This window comes from Copadichromis virginalis, linkage group LG23 (genome assembly GCF_057382275.1).
Source record: "Copadichromis virginalis isolate Kocher_CV1m ecotype Utaka linkage group LG23, C_Virginalis_male_GT1.1, whole genome shotgun sequence".
NCBI lineage: Eukaryota > Metazoa > Chordata > Actinopteri > Cichliformes > Cichlidae > Copadichromis > Copadichromis virginalis.
The window spans coordinates 26,166,700-26,188,471 of NC_140639.1; the positions used below are offsets into that span (position 1 = coordinate 26,166,700).

At 42.6% G+C, this 21,772-nt stretch overlaps 1 protein-coding gene across 4 annotated transcripts in view; it reads right to left on the reverse strand.

Annotated features, from left to right (window-relative positions):
* Positions 1-3,002: 3,002 nt before the first annotated feature.
* ahr1b (aryl hydrocarbon receptor 1b) overlaps positions 3,003-21,772 on the reverse strand; it is a 63,814-nt gene continuing 45,044 nt past the window's right edge. For 2 of the 4 annotated variants that reach the window (XM_085449520.1, XM_085449521.1), the window contains 6 exons: positions 20,719-20,855; positions 17,843-18,048; positions 17,651-17,760; positions 13,230-13,371; positions 11,876-13,145; positions 3,003-6,873 (listed from right to left, as the gene is read on the reverse strand). In XM_085449520.1, coding sequence (XP_085305646.1) covers positions 6,715-6,873; positions 11,876-13,145; positions 13,230-13,371; positions 17,651-17,760; positions 17,843-18,048; positions 20,719-20,855 — 2,024 coding nt within the window. In that variant the 3' untranslated portion in view covers positions 3,003-6,714. The remainder of the gene's footprint in view (positions 6,874-11,875; positions 13,146-13,229; positions 13,372-17,650; positions 17,761-17,842; positions 18,049-20,718; positions 20,856-21,772) is intronic. The other 2 variants (XM_085449522.1, XM_085449519.1) reach the window with 2 other exon arrangements.

Here is a 21,772-nt window from a genome sequence, read left to right on the forward strand (position 1 = left end):
AACGGTAAAAAAAAAAAATGCTACTGTCTGTGAAGTTTCTGGATTTAAACTAGGGCTGTCACAATTTCCAATAACAATATTTTTGTGATGCAAGAACATTTTGTTTTTTTTATTACTGTGTGTTGTTTAACATAAAACACATACAGCCCCAGTTTAACCCTCTGATCATGCAGACATATTGATTACTATCACTTTAATAACTTCTTCAGTTCCAGTTAATCTGACATGACATGAACGCAGTGGGCTGTAAGCTTTGACGTAAACTGCCTTCAGAACAGCTGGATCGCAGTCTCAGTGAGCGAGACATTTTCAAACATTACACAACCAGCAGGGTCAACAGGGGCTTCACGTGAAGAAAGCCCAGCCAGGTGAGCTCTAGTACTGCTAATTAATGTGCACCAGGGTTTAAAGTGTGGAAGTCAGTCAGTGCTAAACCAGCTACAAGTTCTCACTTTAGATATGAGAATAAAATATTTTTTTTAGTTATTCACACTTTGAAGGAATAAACGGTCGGGAGTCTGACAGGCTGAAAGGCATTAACGGGAGATTTTCACACTCTCCGGTCAGGAAACAAACCAAAAGGGAGCATGAGGGTGGGAATGGATGTTTGTGTCTGTGTGTGCCTGTATGTCTGTGTCTATATGTCAGGTTGGGTGTCAGACGCCACCTCTCTGGGGACACCTCAGGCCCTCCAAGGTTTGGAGGCCTATCTCCACCCACCACCACTTCCCCTGCCGGTGGCGGACTCCCTCAGGTGTCGGTGTGTTGGTGGTTCTTTGTGTCTGGGGGTGGGCGTCCGGGTACACACCGGCTCACTCCTTGGCGGCCGCTTGTCGGGGCCTGGGACCTGGGGCTCGCTCGGGCCCCTTTGGAGGTGGGGTGCCCCCGGCCTCTCGGCCTGGGGCTCGGTCACTCAGGCACAGCTGGGGGCCGGCGGAGCTCACGGGCGCGTCACTGCAACTCCCCCTGACTTCTGCTCCGCGGCTGCTGGGCGAGCCCTCATCTGGGACTCTCTTCAGCTCTTACTGGAACAGTGGCGCGGCTGCCCCTCTGTTGGTCTTCCATGGTCTCTTGTGTTCTGGGGGCCTCTGGATGTCTGGAGTTTTGATCTCCTCCATACCCGCTTCACACCCTGGAGGACGGGGCTGTGGCCCCCCCCCACACATGGAGAAACCTTTGGAATGCAAGCATGCTGATCCACACAGGTATGCACACATGGGTATTCACAGACGCGGACTAAAGCTTTCTTGGCTGCTGCCTCAAAGCACACTGTGCGCTGTCTATCTTGCGTGCTGCACAATATCGTTTATTATTTAGTAAATATTGATATCTATGACTAGCTAGTTTATTGTGATGGTGCTTTGTTTTCTCTATTATTATGTTGCTCTTTGTTGTTTGCTGTCTCCTCTGTTTGTTTTTTTTGTTTGTTTTTTTTTTTTTTTCTCCATACAGGTGACCCAGGAGTTCTTTTTTTTTTTCTCTCTCTTCCCCCCCTTCTCACCGTCTCTTCTCCCCTTTGGTTTTCTTTCTTTCTCTCCCCCTCTTTCTCTCATTCATTCCCCCTGTCCTATTTATTAAAAAAAAAAAAAAAAAAAAAAAAAAAAAAGACAAAGGATGAACTGAAGCTCTGCCATCACGTAATGTCGCATACTGCTGTTTCTGATGTCATTTAGGAAAAAAAAAAAAAAAAAAAAAAAAAAAGGAAACAAACCAAAAAACGCTCTTTGATCAAAGCCCTCCTCAACAACAAGAAGAGGGCTTTCAGAGGGGGCAACAAAGAGGAGGTGAGGAAGATCCAGGTGTTACTAAAGGACAAGATCAGAGAGGCTAAGGACAATTACAGGAGGAAGCTGGAGTGGAAACTCCAGCAGAACAGCATGAGAGAGGTGTGGAGGGGCATGAAGACCATCACTGGATTCAGGCCAACCAACAGCAGGGGAGCTGAGGGAGGTGAGAATAGAGCCGACGAGTTGAATCTGTTTTTCAATAGATTCGACACCACAGTGTCTGCTCCCACCCCCACAACCTCACCTGTAGTCAGCCTGGAATCCAGAGCCACACCACTGTGCCAGCCTCTCTCTTCACATGTTGCCTCCTGTGAGATTTCTGACACCCCTCCCCCACCCATCACCTTCACTCAATACCAGGTTGAGATGCAAATGAGGAGACTTCACTCAGGCAAGTCTGCTGGACCAGACGGAGTGAGTCCCCTTGTCCTCAAGACCTGTGCCCCCCAGCTGTGTGGAGTCTTTCATAAACTGTTTATGCTGAGTCTGAGTCTGCAGAGGGTCCCGGTGATGTGGAAGACATCATGCCTCGTCCCTGTACCAAAGACGCCACGTCCCAGTGGCCCCCAGGATTACAGGCCCGTGGCATTGACCTCCCACATCATGAAGACCCTGGAAAGGCTCATCCTGGACCAGCTGCGACCCATAGTAAGACCACATCTGGATCCCCTTCAGTTCGCTTATCAGCCTCGTCTCGGAACAGAGGACGCCATCATCTACCTGCTCAATCGTGTCTACACCCATCTGGACCAGCCGGCGAGCACTGTGAGGGTCATGTTTTTTGACTTTTCCAGTGCTTTCAACACCATCAGGCCGACCCTCGTGGGTGATAAGTTAGCAGCGATGCAGGTGGATGCTTCTCTGGTGTCCTGGATTGTTGATTACCTGACAGGAAGACCACAATATGTACGTCTCCCACAGTGTGTGTCTGACAAGGTGATCAGCAACACAGGGGCACCACAGGGGACTGTCCTCTCCCCCTTCCTCTTCACCCTCTACACCACAGACTTCAGCCACTGCACAGAGACCTGCCATCTTCAGAAGTTTTCTGATGACTCTGCGGTGGTTGGATGCATCAGCAGGGATGATGAGACAGAGTACCGGGCTGTGGTCGACTCCTTTGTCACGTGGTGTGAGCAGAATCATCTGCAGCTCAACGTGGCAAAGACCAAGGAACTGATCGTGGACTTCAGGAAGACCAGGAAACACTTGACCCCTGTTTCAATCCAGGGGGTCAGTGTTGACATTGTGGAGGACTATAAATACCTTGGAGTACACATTGACAATAAACTGGACTGGGCTAAAAACACCACAGCACTTTACAGGAAGGGCCAGAGTCGTCTCTATTTTTTGAGGCGACTGAGGTCCTTCAACATCTGCCAGAAAATGCTGAGGATTTTCTATGAGTCTGTGGTGGCCAGTGCGATCCTCTATGCTGTTACATGCTGGGGGAGCAGGCTGAGGGTCGCAGATGCCAACAGACTTAATAAACTAATCCGTAAGGCCAGCAATGTTGTGGGGATGGAGCTGGACTCCCTCAAGGTGGTGTCGGAGAGGCGGATGCTGTCCAAGATAAAGACAATGTTGGATAACACCTCCCACCCACTCCATGACATGCTGGTCAGTCACAGGAGCTCGTTCAGTGAGAGACTGAGATTACCGAAAAGCACCACTGAACGACACAGGAAATCATTCCTGCCTGTGGCCATCTCCCTGTACAACGCATCCACTTAACACACTGTTTACTGCTACAACTACACATGTTTCTTTTCCAAATATTTATTTATAAGTGACTTATGTATGTATGTATGTATATATATGTATATATTGTACTATTCTTAGTTAGCGTATTGTCTGTCTTGTCTTAATGTTGGTTTAAAATGGAGCACTGTAACAAAAAATAATTTCCCCCAGGGATCAATAAAGTATTCTGATTCTGATTCTGATTGATGTTTGATTTCAGCACCGCTGATCGACAAATCAGACCGCCCAAGCCGGTGCACGACATTGGTGTAAACTTCAAAAAGGCGAAAATGCAGCATTAGGGTGAACCGATAAAAACCGTCTGCTAGTCCTCTCTAATCTTAAAAGGAACCCAGATTATGAAATCGTGTAGAGCTTGTGATGTCATCTTGTGCCTTCATTTTATGAAAAATGGAAAAGTCCTTTCACTAATAGGCTGCCATGTTGTTTAAAGTTGCAGTGCACTCTGGGTAGAGACATCTAATGGTCCCTACAGCAAGACAGACACTTTTTCTGGTCGGCTGTACTCGAGCTGTACAACATGAAGATGACCACTGTAATAATCCTCTACGTTTCTTATATCACGTCCATGTGTCTAAACCCCTCTCCCCTTACTGATCATGGCTGAGCCCGACTCTGCTGGACATTTCTTCCTGCTAAAAGGGAGTTTTTCCTTCCCACTGCCATCAAGTGCTTGCTCATAGAGGCTCGTCTGACTGTTGAGTTTTCTGTGTATTATTGTAGGGTCTCTACCTTACAATATAAAGCACCTTGAGGCAACTGCTGTTGAGATTTGGTGCCATTAAATTGAATCAACTTTATTTGGACCAAAGCACCGTAAATGATATCACAGTAGTTCATCCTTTGTGTAATTTTGAGCTGAATGCATTGCACATGTAAACTAATGGCAGCTTTCGTAGGTCAAAATATACCTGAAACATTTAGGATTTGCTTGATCAGCAGAGGACATTAAGGCCAATAAGCTGAAATAGTCGGGGTTCCTCTTAACCTTTCTCAACATATTTTAAAACACAAAAAAAATCTAATTTAAAACAACATCAATAGGAAAGAAATGCTTATTTTCCCAATATGTAGCACCAGGGAAAAAAAAACTACTAACCCCACAGTTGATCTACATCTAGGTGACAAAACGAACACTGATGTTTAAATAATCTGTTTGTTTCTCTGATCTGACGTCACAGCGTTTTCCATAAATGAATGGCTCAAAATGTTTGCATTAAAATATACTGCAGATTGTATATGATTAAAGTCTTCACCAGTGGTTTTAAATGTTTCAGATGACTTCTTGTGACCAATTTTCTAAGCACACCACACCATGAGCTTTAAGCTAAAATGTTTCCTACTTTAAAGGCAGCTGTTGGTTTGAGTTTGCTGAGAAAATGCAGTTTAAGTCGAGCTGCAGACTCAAGGCTTTACAGGAGATTTGTTTTTTGGGTTTTTTTTGGTCAACACATCATCATCAGTTGTGGTGAATTAGCTCTCAGAGGATTTAAAGACTTTAACCTTCACGTTACCCAACACCACAAAAATGTTTCCTGGATTCATCAGCCTATTTTCCTACAAAGTTTCATAGTTTTGACAGGAATTATTCACTAGTGTGGCAAAGATAATGGAAAGCATGATTTGTTCTATGTTCGAATTTGATGCTCTGATTTGATCTGATCTTCTCTGTTTTGAAAACCATTATTCAGTCATGAGAGTGTCTCTCCACAAAATACACTGACTTAAAAGCAACTTTGTTGCAATAAGACAGTCTGCAATCAGTCTGCAACTGAATGGGGTTAAGTTGTCAATTACATGCAATCTGCAAATCATTGATAAAAAGTTCTTCAGGATTGTTACTGAATTAAATTATTTTAATTTTACTTACTCCTTAGACCTTTTTCATTAATAAACATTTTATTCTATTTATTTTTTGCTTTTTATTGTATTTTATCTGACCTTATTTTATATATCTTTATTTATTATTTCATCTGTTTTACTTTCATCATGTCCAAAGACCATTTAAAATTTCTGTTTTACTTCATCTGCTGCCTTTTTATTTTATTTTAAAATTGGCTAACATTGCAAGCTAATTTCTTATTACCATCTCGTCATTCATCAATCAAGTACATTAAACTGCACTGAGCTGCATGAAAGATGCTATACAAATAAAGATTCGCTGACTGATTGCTGTTGCTTGATGCAGCATATGTGATATTTTATTTTTATTAATGCTCAGCGTGTAAGTTTTGGTCCTTCTCAACTACCATAGCGATCACTTCTCAAAGCTCATGCTCAAAGTGTTTGCCTGTATTTATTTTATTACTTGAATATTTGTATTAATTTCTATATTTTTCAAGATATTTGCATGAATATAAAGTGGTGATCAAAAAGGTTTTCATAGGAACAAGCAGGATAGATTCTATCACACTCAAGTTAATGGAAGTTAGGTTAATGGGTACAGTAAATTATTACAACTATAAACGTGTGTGTATAATTAGCTGTTATGCTTCTAAAGCATCTCTAATTAGTGTAACTGAAGCTCCGACATATTATAACAGAGTTCTTAACATAAAAAAATGAACTGAAATGAGTGTAATTAATAAACCCCCCAAGTCATTTTAATCAGGAAAAACAGCTCAGGGGTTTGAGAGTTAAAGTCTTTTAAACTTGAAGATCATTTCAGGCTGAACCTAAACCAACAGCTGGGTGTGCATACAGTTAAAAAAAATAGCCGGCAGTACTTGAATAGTTCAGTTTTCACATTATGTGCCACTAAAACCGGCCTTTTTGTTTCTTATTTTGAGCACCAAAGAGAGATAATAAAGATAAAAAAAGTGCAGTAATTGAGTGTAATTGCGTCTTCCACTTATTTTCTGTTCGATTAACTGTTTACACACCGGCCACAAAGTGATGAGTTTTGGCTTGACAGCAAAAACCCAGTTGCGGTCAGATCGTCAGGACCACATGTTTGAACCAGATGTGGACACTTTCAGAGAGAGCTCGTCCTCTTCCTCTACCAGAGGAGATCTGAGGTTTTCTGAGCAGCACAGGTGAGATGAAACAAATGCTATTAAAGAGAAGCTGATCTGAAGTCTTTTTAGTTTGCATCCTTATAAAATCATGATTGTCAAATGCAGACACAGTCTGTTTTTCCTCTTCTCTTTTCTGTTCTACCTTCTCAGAGGAAAAATCCAGATTTCTGGGAGTCCTGAAGGGCAGGAAGTTCATCTGGGCATGGGACTGGGATGTCGCCTGTGGCCACTGCGTTCCCATTGGACATCAGACACGTCCTGACGTACGCCGTGCTTGCGCCTCCAAGGAGGCAGCCATTCTCCAGCTGAGAAACAACACAACAGGGTCACACTGTAAGAAAAACACACTAATTTCTGAGAAAAAGGGCACAGTTTTAGAAAAAATGTATCTCTCCCCAAACAACCAATAACAAAACTAGAAAAACTGTCAAATGTCCAAAAAAATGAAGTAATTTCTAGAACTGGCAGGTGTCCAAGAAAAAACTGTCTCCAAGAAAAGAACTCCATAACGGAAAGATATCGATTCACTTTTCAAGGTTAAGTTGAAAAGAAATGTAAGTAAAAATGGACAATAGCAGATGTCTGTGTGAAAGTGCTGCAGTTTAGTGAATTACACAGCTAGCTACATATAGAAACCCGTGCTGGAAGGATGAGTCGTTCTGATGAAAACAAATTTGTTGTCTGCTTTACTCACATGAATGAAAAGAAGTGTTGGTGGTGTTCTACTCACTTTTCTTATGAGTTGTAGAAGGCTTTAACCTCATTCATTATTGTTCATGTTAATTATTTCTTTTCTTCAGTGGTCCAAACGTGCTGTAAAACCGTGTAATCTGTTCACAGCAGAGCTGTGCCTCTCTCTGGCTGCCTCGCCCTCCCTCCCCCCTCCTCACTGCATTCGCAGCATTAGGTAATGATGACAGTCAAATTGTAGGTCAGTGCCGCTCATGCTTGACTGGTCAGCCTGCCAGTATTTTTCTTTCAGCGACAGCCACTGACCCTGAAGAATAACAGCAGAGGCTGAATGGGGAGGGGATGAATGGATGCCTGCTGGGGTCGTCCATCTCTGGGGCATCCCGACCTTATTCTATTCATTATTGTACTCCTTCTCACTGCCGTCGCTTTGCTGCTCTGTGCTCCTGTTTCATCACATCTCTTTTGTCATGTCTCAGTTTGTTTTTTGGCTCCAAACACCAGCAAAAAGCTACTATGACAACTACTGAGCAAATTTCAACAATGCAGTATGTCACAAAATCATTAGCACTGGAGCAACATGCTACGTGAGCCCTTTTTCTGTCACACAAGCTTCACGTTGGGCTTTTATTGCCAAGTTAACAATGCAGACTTGTTATAAACCTTCAAGCCTAAATCTGGCAGCGCCAACTGGCGAGGTCTCATTCCCTCATTATGTTTTACAATGGGAATTTCTCTAGACCTCCAACTTGTACTCCAATAGATCAGTGTTTTTAGGACCTTTCTCTGCTCTGCTTAGTTATTACTGGAAAAGGGTTTGGTTGGACTTTAAAGTCAAGTTCCCGTTTCTCCTGAACATTTTTGGGTCTCATTAGGCAATTTAAATGATGTTATGGGGAGTTGAGTTTAGAATTGGCTGTTGTGAGTCTAACAGGATCCAAACATCAGAATGCCTGCACTGTTTTAAATACCAACGTCTCAAATAAAACACCTCAAAATAATGGATTTTATTCAGGCTTTTATAACTACTAGCTGGGTATCTAACTCGTGAACAGTAAAAACAGTCTTGAAACTCAGTTTAAGGCTTTTCTCTGCAACACGTGACAGTAAAGTGTCATGTTCCTACCTTCATTCGTGGAGTAGCATTCATTATTTAACACCATAGGTGAAAGTGGTGAACTCTTACTAAGCTCTTAACAACACACTTACATTTCAAGATTTAACTATGGAAAGATGTAAGACTCAAACTTTCATTAACCCTAACTCTCATGTAGCATCAGCTAAAATACCTGAGAGACCAGCGTGGCCACTCTGAGTGAATCTGGTGACAGCCAGTTCATATCATTAGTTGATAAAGTAGTTTAAAAATGGCCAGTTGCTCAGGCCTCAGACACACAGGCCTTGAGGCACGTTGGCAACCATCTGGCAACCACCAGTTGCACTGGAAAAATATATATCCCTCAACTTGTTGCGCGTGGTTGCTGGCAGTCCCTGTGAAATTGATTGCTAAAGCCCCGTTCACACAGGCCTAAAGACTGCTTGGTAACCACCTTTCACTAGTGGTTTCTAACAGTCACTAGCAAGAAAGAGGTCAATTGTGATTACTTTGGTTGCTAACAGGTTACCAAACTTTGACTGCAACCCTTCAGTAAAAGTTGTGACTTACCATCTTAATTGTGCCTTAAGCAACACAATTAGAGCAACACAACTTTACTTTGATGGCAAATGTGCTCATGTTTTCAGACAAGACTGTCTTCAGAGTCAGTGTTGGTTAACTAGTGACCGAACTCCTTGTGGAAAACAAAGAGTCTAAAATTAAGTCTTGGCAGACACACTTTTGTACTTCCTCTGGCTGCAACAATGAGTTTTACGTTAAAAACCAAAGACTTTCGGGAAAGATCTTTCACTCTCTGTGTCTTAAGCAGTAAGCGGTTTGCTTGGCTAGTTGCACTAAAACAGGAAAATCCACATGTTACCCGTAATGTTAGAGTTTGTAAGGTACTTTATAAATGGGGACTGTGTGAAGGAAACAGAACCAGAAACCAGGACCAGAAACTGGTTCTGAAAATAAATTTACGTTTGATCTGGAACAACTAGCTGGCTAACCTTAGCTAGCTTTGTTTCCTGTTTGTGTTGGAATCATCAAAATCCCACCAACAAATTAAGATCTGTACAAAGTCAGACAGACAAAGGGTTTATCCTTCAGGTCTCAATAGTGCCTGCAGTAAAAGCACACACTGTAATCCAGCGTTAACACCAAGCCCTTCAAACACATTCATCACAAATAAAAATAACCTTCCTAGTAAACTAGCCCTGACTCTAACCTTTCACTTATCCCAACTCCCATTGACTGTTTTCTTAGGCAGTGCTGCTCTGACCCATCTATCCCTTGTCTTATTTACATGGGATGTCTGATCACATCATCACAGTGTACTCTGAGCTCCATGCCAGCCCGCAGCCTTTGTGCGTTGGCTTGGAAAAAAAAAATCCATGGTCATGACAGTGAAAGAGAGCAGCACAAGGCTAAAGGGTTGGAGTTTCTAGATTCTGCGGCCCTGGATTTGTTGATGGTCAATGATATTTGAGGGCATCTTCAGGCCTTGTGAGCTGGCTGTAGTCACAAACCTAACTCCCACAGCAAACAGGTCTGAGGAGAAGTAGCCACTATGGACATCTGAGGTTAACTAATGAAAGGTACCTACTAGCTATCTTTCACAGTATTTTCATTATCTGACAAATATGGCTTAATTGTACTAACAGACCATCCAAGATGTCGATGCTCCAGTTAGGCTGAGTGTAAGCCTTGTAGTTTATTAGTCTGTTACTTAGCATTAACTAGCAGATATCCGTTTTTATCCCGTCTGTTTTTTTTCTAATTTTGGATGCTAACCAAGCTAGCTAGTGTTAGCTGATAACTCAGTACATAGTTGTCTCGTCCACTACGGCCACTTCTGGCTCAGAGAGCCATGCAAATCTCTCTCTCTCTCAAATATATATATATATATATATATATTTATTTATTTATTTATTTATTAGGGGTGCAACGATACACAAAATTCACGGTTCGGTTCGGTTCGATACTTTGGTGTCACGGTTCGATATTTTTTCGATACAAAAAAAATGTTCATGCCTTTTTAATTTGTCATTTATTAAAATTATAAATATATATTTTAACTCAAAAGTACAGTTTTTAAATTTAACCCTAACCCTTGTGCGTCTTTTTTATTTTGACAGCGAATGCGCACCTGCGGACCACTTATGTGCAGCCCTGGTTTTTTAGCTCGTCATATTGCAGCCACAGAAATTATTTTGTCCATGAAACCATAAAGCTGCACTTTCTTTTTGCCTTATAGTCTGATTTGTCATAACTTTTCCGTTTTGTGGTAAGCTTTTCTTTGGCTGTCACTTCTTCACCCTGACCTGTCTTATTTGGCTCAGCAGAACTAAAATATATATCCTGCTGCTTTTACACACGGACTCACATAAGCTCAGCGATTCTCTGCGCGATCAACCTCTCACATGTTTAAGCTTGCTGCGGGAGATTTCACTTGTCATGTTTGCATAGTAAGCTAACGATTGACAAGACGATGTCAGAGGAATTGGTGCACAAATTATCATCACTCACCAATCAGTGCTGTCGCTCTCTATACACAGTTCGCCTGATTGCAAAGTGAAAGCAAAAAACAAGCGCAAATTCAAACGCGATTTCAATATGTCACATATTGACAGCGGCTCACCGATGCCAATGACATAATTACCCAGCTACATTTCTGAAAGAATGCAAAAGCATTGACATATATTTTTCCTTCCTACAATAGCCCGACAGGCAGGGCAGAGATAGATTTTGGTAGCCCGACTGGAAAAATCGCTAGCCCCGGGACGTCGGGCTAGCGATTTTGTGAGCCCTGTATCTGATTGAGGAATCACTCATCTTTGGAAAAGAGAGTTTATTACAGAGAAATGGCTCTTTCCAAAATAAAACGTTAACGAGCTAACTGCGCTAACACACTAGTTCCCACCCATGTAATTGAGCATTGCGTGGCACATCCAACATACTGTTTTACTTTAGTCCATGACGCGCTTACCTTCAGGGTCATACTTCACATGAAAACCAAAATAATTCCAAACGCCAGATCTGAATGAGGGTGGGGGAGGTTCAATTTGCCATGTTGCAAGGAGAGCTTAACTTCTGTCTCGCTAGCTTGCCCTGCGCTCTTCCTTCTGACGATAGCGCTGTCTGTGTTGAGCGCTCAGTGAATCTGCGTTCGACAGTGCAGCCTAGGCGGAGTAGTCGAACGCAGATTCACTGAGCGCTCAACACAGACAGCATCGTCAGAAGGAAAGTTGATAAAATAAATGACAAATTTTGTATTGTTCGATACATATGCGTACCGAACGGTTCGATATCGATACGAATATCGTTGCACCCCTAAAATATATATATATACACATATATACATATATATACATATATATATATATATATATATATACACACATATACTACACACTACGTATACTACACACACATCTATGATTATGACCTATTTGGGTCATGCGATTAACCTTCTGGCTAATTCAGTTTCAGGTTGAACCTATATTTTCACAGTCTCTCACCTTGCTGTGAGTGGAGTCTTGGGTGGCAGCAAACACACCGTAGGTCTCTAAGGATGGTACACTGTGCGGTGGCTGTGTCAGGACCAGTAACTGCTCCAGCTCCTCAGTCTGTTCATGCTTATGGTGTCCCAGCAGCTGGTAGGGCTGCACAGTGCTCACCAAACTTTGACAGACCTCCTGTAACGTAGAGTCATTTAACACTGCGCCGTCTGTGCCACTGACGCTGTAATGTTGGTGTCCAGCAACCACGCTTGGGGGAAAAGCTGAGAGTCCATTTGGGATGCAGGACCCGTTTAAAGTCGGTCCGAGCAGATTATTCTGGAAGCCAGACAACAGAGTGCTCTCACTGCTTACCTGCAGGTACTGGAGGGGGGCAGAGAGCTGTTCCTGTTGCAGCTGCCACTGTGGAGCGTTCGCATGTTTGCTGTCCAGCTCCGTGGCTTTGTTATGGTTGGTGTGATGACGGTTGTGGTGATTCCCCGTCCGTACCACCCAGTGACTGTCAGGTCCCCCCGTCACTGGTCCAGCAGTCAAGCACACCTGCTGGGAGACACTTTGGGCAGAATCTGAGTTTGACTGGTGGTTTGAGGACCCAAATCTGCCTGTGTTCACCTGTTCCTGCCTCTCGCTCGCACCCTCCAGAGAGTCGTGAATGTAGGAGAGGATTTCGTTGTTGGTGAGAAGGTCACTGAGAGTTGGGATGTGATCTGGGTCCAGTTCCACATGCATCATCCTCTCGTCCAGCAGCAGCCGCTCCAGGTCCTCGGCATTTAGGCCCAGATTCTCTAGGGCGCTGAACAGTTCGCTGTTGGAGCATGTTTCCTCTCCATCGAGAGACAGAGAGTCCAATGTGGTCAGAAGGGGGTCAAAACTGGAGGTTTTGCCGTTGCGTTCCCCTGGCGACTCCTCGCTAGAGACGACATACCAGCTGTCACCACTGAACAAAGCACCCAGACCATCAGCCCTGCTCTGCTGCTCACTAAAAAGAGTGCTGTGGTAGGACACTTTAGGCTCCGTATCTGGCTGGCATACGTATACGGACTCATCCTGACTCATCAGCGCCCCCAGTAGGGACTTTGGGTCCAGCTCATCTGAAGAGCCCTTCTCTCCTTTGCTTTTCTTGGACTTGCTGCCTCTGGCTTTGCCCTGGAGCGGGTCGGAGAAGCTGTGCAGCGGATACCCAGTTTGGTAGAGCAAAGCCTCACCGGTGGCAAAGGTGAAGGGGAGATGCATAGATCTCTTCCTCAGGTGTTCCCCTCCTTCTTCGTCCCTGTGAATGAATCCATTAGAGAGGAGAAATAAAATAAAGAAGAAGAAGAAAAAAAAAATCACACTGGAATCAAGAAACACTCACGCCAAAGGCCTCTGAGTGGCGATGATGTAGTCTGGCTTGCCGTTCTTGTAAATGAGCCGGGCGTTGGCCTGGACCCACTTCCACCTGTTGTCCTTGGTGAGCAGCCTAAAGACGGTGAGGCCGCTCTCACCCGTCTTTATCACTGGAAAGACAGAGGACACGTTAGAGCCTCTGCTGTCTGCGCACACTCACTCACTAATGCTCCCTTAGCTTAGCAGGACATGCTGCCGATGCTGGCTTTGGCTACATGTACATGTTACACGTGCTGTTTGCACACAGCGATGCGACGCCAAAGCTTCATTTTCATGAGTTCCTCATCTTCCACGGCCTGTGCTCGTGTAATCGAGGTGCAGCTCGTGTTTCTGAGCTTTCTAATGTCAAAAACAAGGGCGAGACTACAAAACCAGCACAAGAGTTTTTTTAAATAATTTTTTTAAAAACTTGCTCTGAAACAATTGCTGTTTCTGAAAAATATTTTTAAGCTTGAACCCACACAGAGAAGCTTCAGAAAGTCAATAAACAGAAGAGAGAGATGGATAATTTATTTTAATTAAATAACAAAGGGATGGATCTGTAAAGTAACATTTAAGATTGAACTGTAAATTTTCTTCAAAGCAGACTTGCTGCACAAATACCAACATGGATATATGTGATGTAAACACTGGCATTTTCCCGAGGGTACAGAGAAAAGGATCACCACTCAAACATACACTGTGGAAAAGAAAGAAAAATAAAAAAAAATATTACTTGGGGAAAAAAGAAATAATTATCCCCTGTATTGCTCACACAGTGCTGGTTGGATAAATTCAAGGGTGATATCTATGAAACTTCAACTAAAGTAATACATGCCCCTCTTTGTCCCTTTGTTGTCCTCAAATACTTACAGGTAAAATGTGACAATAGGAAAGAGATACAGCTGTTAGGTTTATAGATCCCTGAACATCTGATTGCTCTGGTTTTTTAAAAAAAGTATCAGGGGGAGTGGACACAGCTGGATTATGAGACACAGGTGAAGCTAATGAAAGACAATGTGTCTGGGGAGGAAGTAAAATTAAACACTAGATGCTAGAGATGAGAAGCTATCAAAATAAAACAGGAAGTCAGAGCTATAACTGATTAGGGAACTGCACACAAAAGATGACAAGACAGGAAACAGAGGGAACACTCAAAAATTAACATTCACACTCGAAAATTACAAGTAAATTATAATAGAAACCAAAAAACCCCCAAACACTCCAGAAAACATAAAAATGAATAAACAAAACTAAAACACCAAACAAAGAATTCATCAGTGCTCAAATGTTCAAAAACCCACAATCAGACCTAGGATGATTACAATCTGCCCCGCCGATATATCGATATAAGACACTGGCTGATATATTGGTATTGACATTTTGAAGGTGTGATAAACAAAAAAGTAAAGAAGAGACAGGAGAAACAGCCTTTAAGTATATTATGAGTGTCAGCGTTCCAACTGGAACGCTGCAAGCAACCATCTGATCTGAGCAGAGTCGGGCAGAGTGTAAACAAGCAAATAAAAAAACTGCACATAAAAAAGTTGGGGAAATCTGTTTATGTTTTGTGCATCTGAAAGAAAAATATCAACTCATATATCATAGTTTTAAATCACCAAATATCGGTGATGGTATCTGTACTGGTTTTGGTCTTAAAACCACTGTATCGGTCAGGCATCAGCTCTTGTTTTTTACTCCTCAGAGAAACGTCAGTTTTTGTGTCACATGAAAGGAGACACAGACAGAATACATGATACTATTTCTACTTTGTGATATCAAATAACAGAGCCAACATCATCTGTCTTCACTTAGGGCTAATAAGATACATAAGCTAATGTAACGTCATTTTTTGTTCATGGTAAATAAAAAGACGCACAGATTTAGTGGAGATCAGTTTGTACTATACCAACAGAAACCCTGAACTTCGCAGATCTACAGATGTTTTAAGAAATCCTGAACCGGATTAGCAGTCTTGGTTTAAAACACGTTTGTGTTTAAAAAAAAAGTAAACAAAATGAATCATCTGCTTTCTTCCTCCAAATCACCAAAAACGTGAAATCATCCTACACAGTTTATCTGCTCTTATTGTCATTATGAGGGAATTTTTGTGTTCTGGTTTTATTACACAGGGTCTATGATATAGAAGTGATTTACCTCGCCTCCCATCTGTGTTCATCCGAGCATGCTGAATGTGCATCTCTGCGTTTCTATGCATACATCTTCCATTCTGTATGCATGAGTAAATGCACACAGCATGTATGTGTATGTACGTGTGTGAGATGTGCCTGGTGGTGGTGGTGCGGGCGTTGCTCGGCGCCATGGTTACACATAACCGGGTCATTCGGTACACGAGGTAAGTAGGACACTTGACTCTGGCTCCTCATCCATGAGCGCCTGTTTGTGAGCTATATGTGTTTGACATGTAATGATGAGCCACACGTGAGGTCAGTAAACTCTGACTCAGATTACAGATCATAGAGGAGATTATGCACTGACTCTAATGGGACATTTTCTGTCCTATATGTTTCCTGTGTGCCTACAACGGATTCCTCAGAAATGGCCAGATGTGATGTGCATCAAACTTGACCTGCAGCAATTTAAAAGGTTATTTATAGGTTGGAAAATAATCACAAGAATACTCTCGTCCTCTGAGTCACATATGGGCAACTATTTCACCATAGGACAAATCTCAACCCGACCTACATCTGTAAAAACAAAAACAAAACTAGGGATTTTCCTGCATACAAAAGACCTGAGTGCCCACAAAAGAAGTTCTGACCTTCCTTTAGTGGAAGGTCAGAACTTCTTAATCTTAAAATTAATCTTGAAATGAACTCAGTCCTCCTCCAAAGACCCAGTTTGTACCAGAAAGAAACTCTCTAATCTGTCACGTTCTTGTATACATTCATTAAACATTATATATATATCTTCTGTGTGATAACACATAACAGATCAAAGATCAGCTGCCTCCTCACTAAGTGCACCCTTAGTCCCTCCATAACAATTAAGTGCTAGCCAGGTACTGCTAATCAAATCTTCACATATGTGCACCTCTATAGAAGAAGTTGGGGATGTGTGCTGGTCTGGAGCATTCAGGTGTGTTAACATAGTGACAATTCTCTGAGCAGTGGATGTACCAGTAAATTCACTCCACAGTCAGACCGTGCAATGTTTCAAAAAACCCAAGAGCTACGTCTCAGACTCCACAGGCCTCAGTTAGCATGTTAAATGTTGAAGTTCATGATGGTTCCATTATTACCCAGGAGAGCCTCTTCTTTCTAAAAAGAACACGGCAGCACGGCTTAAGTCTGCAAAGCTGCATCTGAACAAACCACAAGACTTCTGGAACAATCTCCTTTGGACAGATTATACCAGCCCAGTGAAGATGTTTGAGCATAACAGACAAAACCAAACTCAGCTTATCAGTACAAACACCTCATACCATCTGTCAGAGCAGTGGGGTGTTGATTCGGGCTTGCCTTGCAGCCACAGGACCTGGACAGCTTGCAGTCACTGAGTCGAGCATGAACTTCTCTGTGTAGCAAAGTATTCTAGAGTCTAAGTCTGAGGACATCTGTCTGACAGCTAAAGCTTGGACCAAAGCTTGGACCAAACTGGGTCATGCAAGCACAGCAGCAAATCTACAACAGAAGGACCGAAAAAGAAAAGAATGAAGGTGATGAAATGGTCCAAACCTCAACCTAACTGAAATGCTGTGGTGGGACCTTAAAAGAGCTGTACATGAACCTCAATGAACTGAAGTAACACTGTAAAGAAGAGTGGGCTAATATTCCTCCACATAATTGTGAGAAACTAATAAAGTCATACAGAAACAATTACTTCAACTTATTGCTGCTAAAGGTGGTTCTACAAGCTGCTGAACCATGGGGTGTACTCAGCTTTTCACATAGTTTCTGCATTTTGGTTTAGTTTTTGTACTTTCTTGTTGCCATGAAGGCTGGTGTTATGTTCCCGGGGTTTTTGTGCTGAGTTGAGTTTTGGATTCTTGTGTTTTTACTGAGTTTTTGTTCAAGTTTTTGCCTCCTTCTATCTCTTCGCTGTAATGTCTTTGTTTTCTTTCCATGTTTCACCGATACTCTTCTTTTAATTATTTCCTGTTTTGCATTTATTTTGGTTTTACTTCCTGATCTTTTCCCTCCTTTCAGATCGTCAGCCCTGTCCTCACTGCTGCAGAGCTCTGCTCTCCCCTGTGTATCATTGTTCAGTCAGACATGTGTATTTTTACAGTCTTGACCTACACCTTCCAATGTAGTTGTGGTTTTTTGCTTACTTTAAGTCAGGCCTCTATCTATATTTAATTCCAGTACTTCCAGTCATTTGCACCAGTAACCTTTCAGGCTGAATGCTGCAGAGAAGCGTACAGAATGTAGAACAGTTGTGACTTACTACGGACGTGATTTTCGGCGCAGTACAGCATGTCAGCAGCGTGGATGAACTGGTATCCTGAACCTCGCACTCTCAGCTCCGCCTCGGTGTATCCCAGAACTATCTTACCCCTAAAAAAAACCCAAAACAAGTGTAAACAAAATTATTAAATAATCAGAATAAATAATCATGTTTGCCAGTGCTATGATATACTTTGCATCGCACGCCATGGGCGTGAAGTCCAGCTTGTGTTTGGTCCTGAAGATCATGTTCCGCGTCCTGATTTCCAGGATGGCTGGAGGCTGGAGGGGCGTGGCGATGGCAAAGAGCGCCAGCTGGGGCGGCGTGGTTCGGTCGCTATTGCACTGCTGCCGGCTCTGGCCGTGAAGGAACTTCAGCCGACCCTGGATGTTGAGCGCCTGAGAAGGTTTGACAGCGTTAAAATCGCGGTGTTAAGTCATTAAATCCGAGGCATTAACTTCATCTCCGTGAAGACAGTGAGACAAATGAGAGAGCCCAGAGTGGTTCCTGCTCAGATTGAGCTTCTCAGCAGACACATAAGTGCTGCTTCCTCTCTCCCTGTCAAGCAACATCAGTCTTATTTACACTGCTGGGTGATATAGAGAGTAGAAACCACTTCAGGATGCACTGTAAACACAGTAACATGATTCTGAGCAGTATTGAAGTGAATGTTACAGTTTTTAGAGGTCTTGTTGAGAAAATAAGACTCCTTATTGTCATTCTTTCAGCAGAACAGCAGGACTCTTAAACTAACCAGTAGAAAACAGAAGTGACATGTTCTGTAATATTAAACTTCAGCCAGGACTTTTGATCTGAAGTTATTTAAAGGCCCATCCATGTGTAACGGGGGTTATTGCAGAGGTAGACCACAAAATAATCCTTTATTGGCTGGTTAAAAAGGCACTGAAACACAATGTCAGAAAGGTAAACAAACTAGGAACATGAGGAACAACATAGGGTAAGAGACAAAGGAAAAGGAAAGACAGGCGTGTATCCACAAACAGGGGTGTCAGGTGATTAGAGAGCTCTGTGAGCTGGGGAGGAAACACGGGAAGCAATCAAACCCAGGAGCAATGAATGTTCCCAAAATTAGTTCCCACGCAAAATTATGGTTGAATTCATGAAATGTACGTGCTGACTTTCTTCTCAAAAACATGAGGAACCATTGGCCTTATGCAATCTCCACACTATCCGTATACTGCCCTGCCCCCATTTCTCAGTTAGCCATCGGGACAAATATCTGTCAGTTCACAATGCAACTGTAAACTGTCTCAACTTTGCAATTGAGAAATGGAAAGAGCAGCAGAAAGACTCCCTAACTTAAAAGAATAACAGATACGATAAAAACAACATAAAGGGGTGGAGCTGGAGTGAAAAAGGGTTGCAAAGCAGCTTGCAGAGATAACAACAGCAACTGTGGTCAGTGTCAAATGTGTTGGTGAGATATGGAGAGGATTTAGCTCTTTAGTGTCTTCTCATTGGTTATGCCTAGCAAACAGAAGGTTTGAACAGCAGGTGGGTGGGGGCACCTTAGAGCTAATCCCTAATATCAAAATATTAGGAACAAGCCCTAAAGGATGATGTTTTTAAAGCAACACCCAGCAATAAGTTGATGAAGTAAACTTTAACGTGTTGTTAACATGTTTTGTTGTCACCTGAATCCACCTCCATCCTTCATAGCTAAAGGTTTCTGATAATGGAAGTTCAGTAAATATCACAGAAGCCTCAGGGAGGCTGTAACAGAGCAGAATGGTTGGATCAGCAGCCCGCAGGGAGGTTTTTACAGCCTCACAAAAACCTAAAAACACTTTCTCCTGTCTGCTGTCCTTTTCTCACCCTGCTGCATCTCATGTGAAGACCCCTCCTCCCTGTCCTCCTCCTCCTCCTCTGTTAGCTCTGGTTAATTGACCTTGGTGGGTTTCAGAGCCTGCGGCCGTGATGTCAGGAATCTAGCCCCGAATAGCAGGAGGGATTACAGAAAACAAAGCCATAGCAACCGGTAGACCGCGGCAGAAACCTGGCTTACTGCTCACGCAAATGCACGTGTGAGAGGGAAGACTGAGAGAAGCTGGTTCAAAACCCACCACAAGTCCTGCTGAAGTACCTTGGAGCAAGACAACCAACACCTTTAACTCTCTCCTGCATGTGCAAGCCTTCAGGTGTTTCATAGAACAATAATACATTTTTAATCAAATAGAAGAAGCTGCCCTCACCTCCGCTCCAATCTATATTTTTTATTTATTTATTAAAATATTATTTTTGTAACTTTTAACTTAAAAGCCCTAAAAATCTCCACCACTCAACCACATTATGCTTTTCTTGGTGGGAGCGGCAGTGGCCTGTCTGAAGCGTCCATTCTGACTGAGCAAGTTTTCCCCCAGAGCTGCTCTCACCTGCTGTGGGTGGTGGCGAGGATTAAGGGCATTTTTTTTCCCCACGACCCCGAGGTTCTCCTAAGGAGGATTATGGGAGTAAATGGTAGCTTCTGATCGCCGATGGTGATCGCCGAGGTGGCACGCCATACCGCCGGCAGTACAGTAGGGTGTAGCGGTGTGCAAAAGTCACAGCTCGGTGTAAACCTCACAGCTTGTTTTTAAGAACCAGCAGAAAAAACCCCAAAACTGTCCATAATTATTTCTGTGAAGATGCAGAATACTGCATAATAAGACTCTGTGGGCTGTCTGCTTGCAGTTATAGAAAAAAATAAAAGGAAAACTCTGCAAAGACAAATCTGCATCATTCGCATGACGAAATTAACAATTAAAGCACAAAAACTGTTTTTATGTACACCCTTAAGTAACAGGCCTCAAAACACATTTTTAACATATTTATTTAAAAATCCTTTCTGCAGCAGGAGGGTGGAGCACTCTATGAGGTCACACTTATCCATGAATAGAAAAAAATGCCTGAAAGTGAGTGTTTTCCAGTTATCTGAAACAGACTTTTGTTCACATTGAATATAAACATCTAACACTGGAATGAGGGAAAATAAAATCGAAGATGTTAACTTTTATCTGTTTCCTTGTTAAATTGTTAAAATCTAAAGAATAACGCAAAAAGCGTCTCACCAGGAAGCCGAAGGAATTGTCCAACAAACAGCGGAAGCGGCAGACGAAACTTCGCTCCAGGAAGGATGAGTTTTCAGGGGGCAGCTGTTCGGGATTGTAGCTCACCAGGCAGGAAGAGGTCGACACCGATTTCCCATCTGAGAACGATATTTTTAAATGATATTTTTACCGTGTGGGTGTATATATATATATATATATATATATATATATATATATATACATATACAGTCACTGTAACAAGAACGTACACCCTCTGTCTGTTCTAAGGTTTTTATCAGGACATAATCAAATAATCTTTTCCGTATGACTTTATCAGTCTCTCAGTGGATCCTTTATGGCCCAGTCTCCATTCAGCACTTGAGTTCATTGAGTTTTGCAGGCTTTTGTTTATGCACAGCTCTTAACTGTGCAGCAAGCCCAAATCATCACCCCACCACCACTGTGTACTGTCGTTTCCAAGCGATTTCAAGTCCATCACTCTACACTGAGTGACTGTTCAACTAAGACTGATGTACCTCCATGGATGTGTGCTGTGAAATCAACTGTGAGTTGTGGTTTAGTGGCTGATGTGCAGTCTCCTGTGTGTTTTCTTTTGTGTGCATGCACTATAACATTTAGACCAACTCTCGAGAGGGTTTAGTCAAAGGTCACCTCTTCTGGCCTCTCCGTGACCTTGGTTCAGCAGAAACCAGCACATCTCCTCTCTCTCTCGACTGGATTTGATCTTTCAGCTCTACAGTTTTTACAGAAATAAACCATCTTCGGCCTTTCAGTGCTTCATAACAACACCATACTTAGCCAGTACATCCACAGCTGTAATAACATTTACACGAAAGTCTTTCTATATATATGTTATTTATGCTTGCCGGGAGATTTGTAATTCTAATTGGACCACAATTACCAAATGTAATTGGAGCCATTTGTAATCCAGTGTTAAGCCAATAGATATATAACTGAAGAAGCCGCATTTGGAGTGTGTTATGCGTTTCTGTTGCCACTAACTTGGCCTGATTATGAGCTATGATCTATGCTCAATGCCAAGCTTTTGTCATAC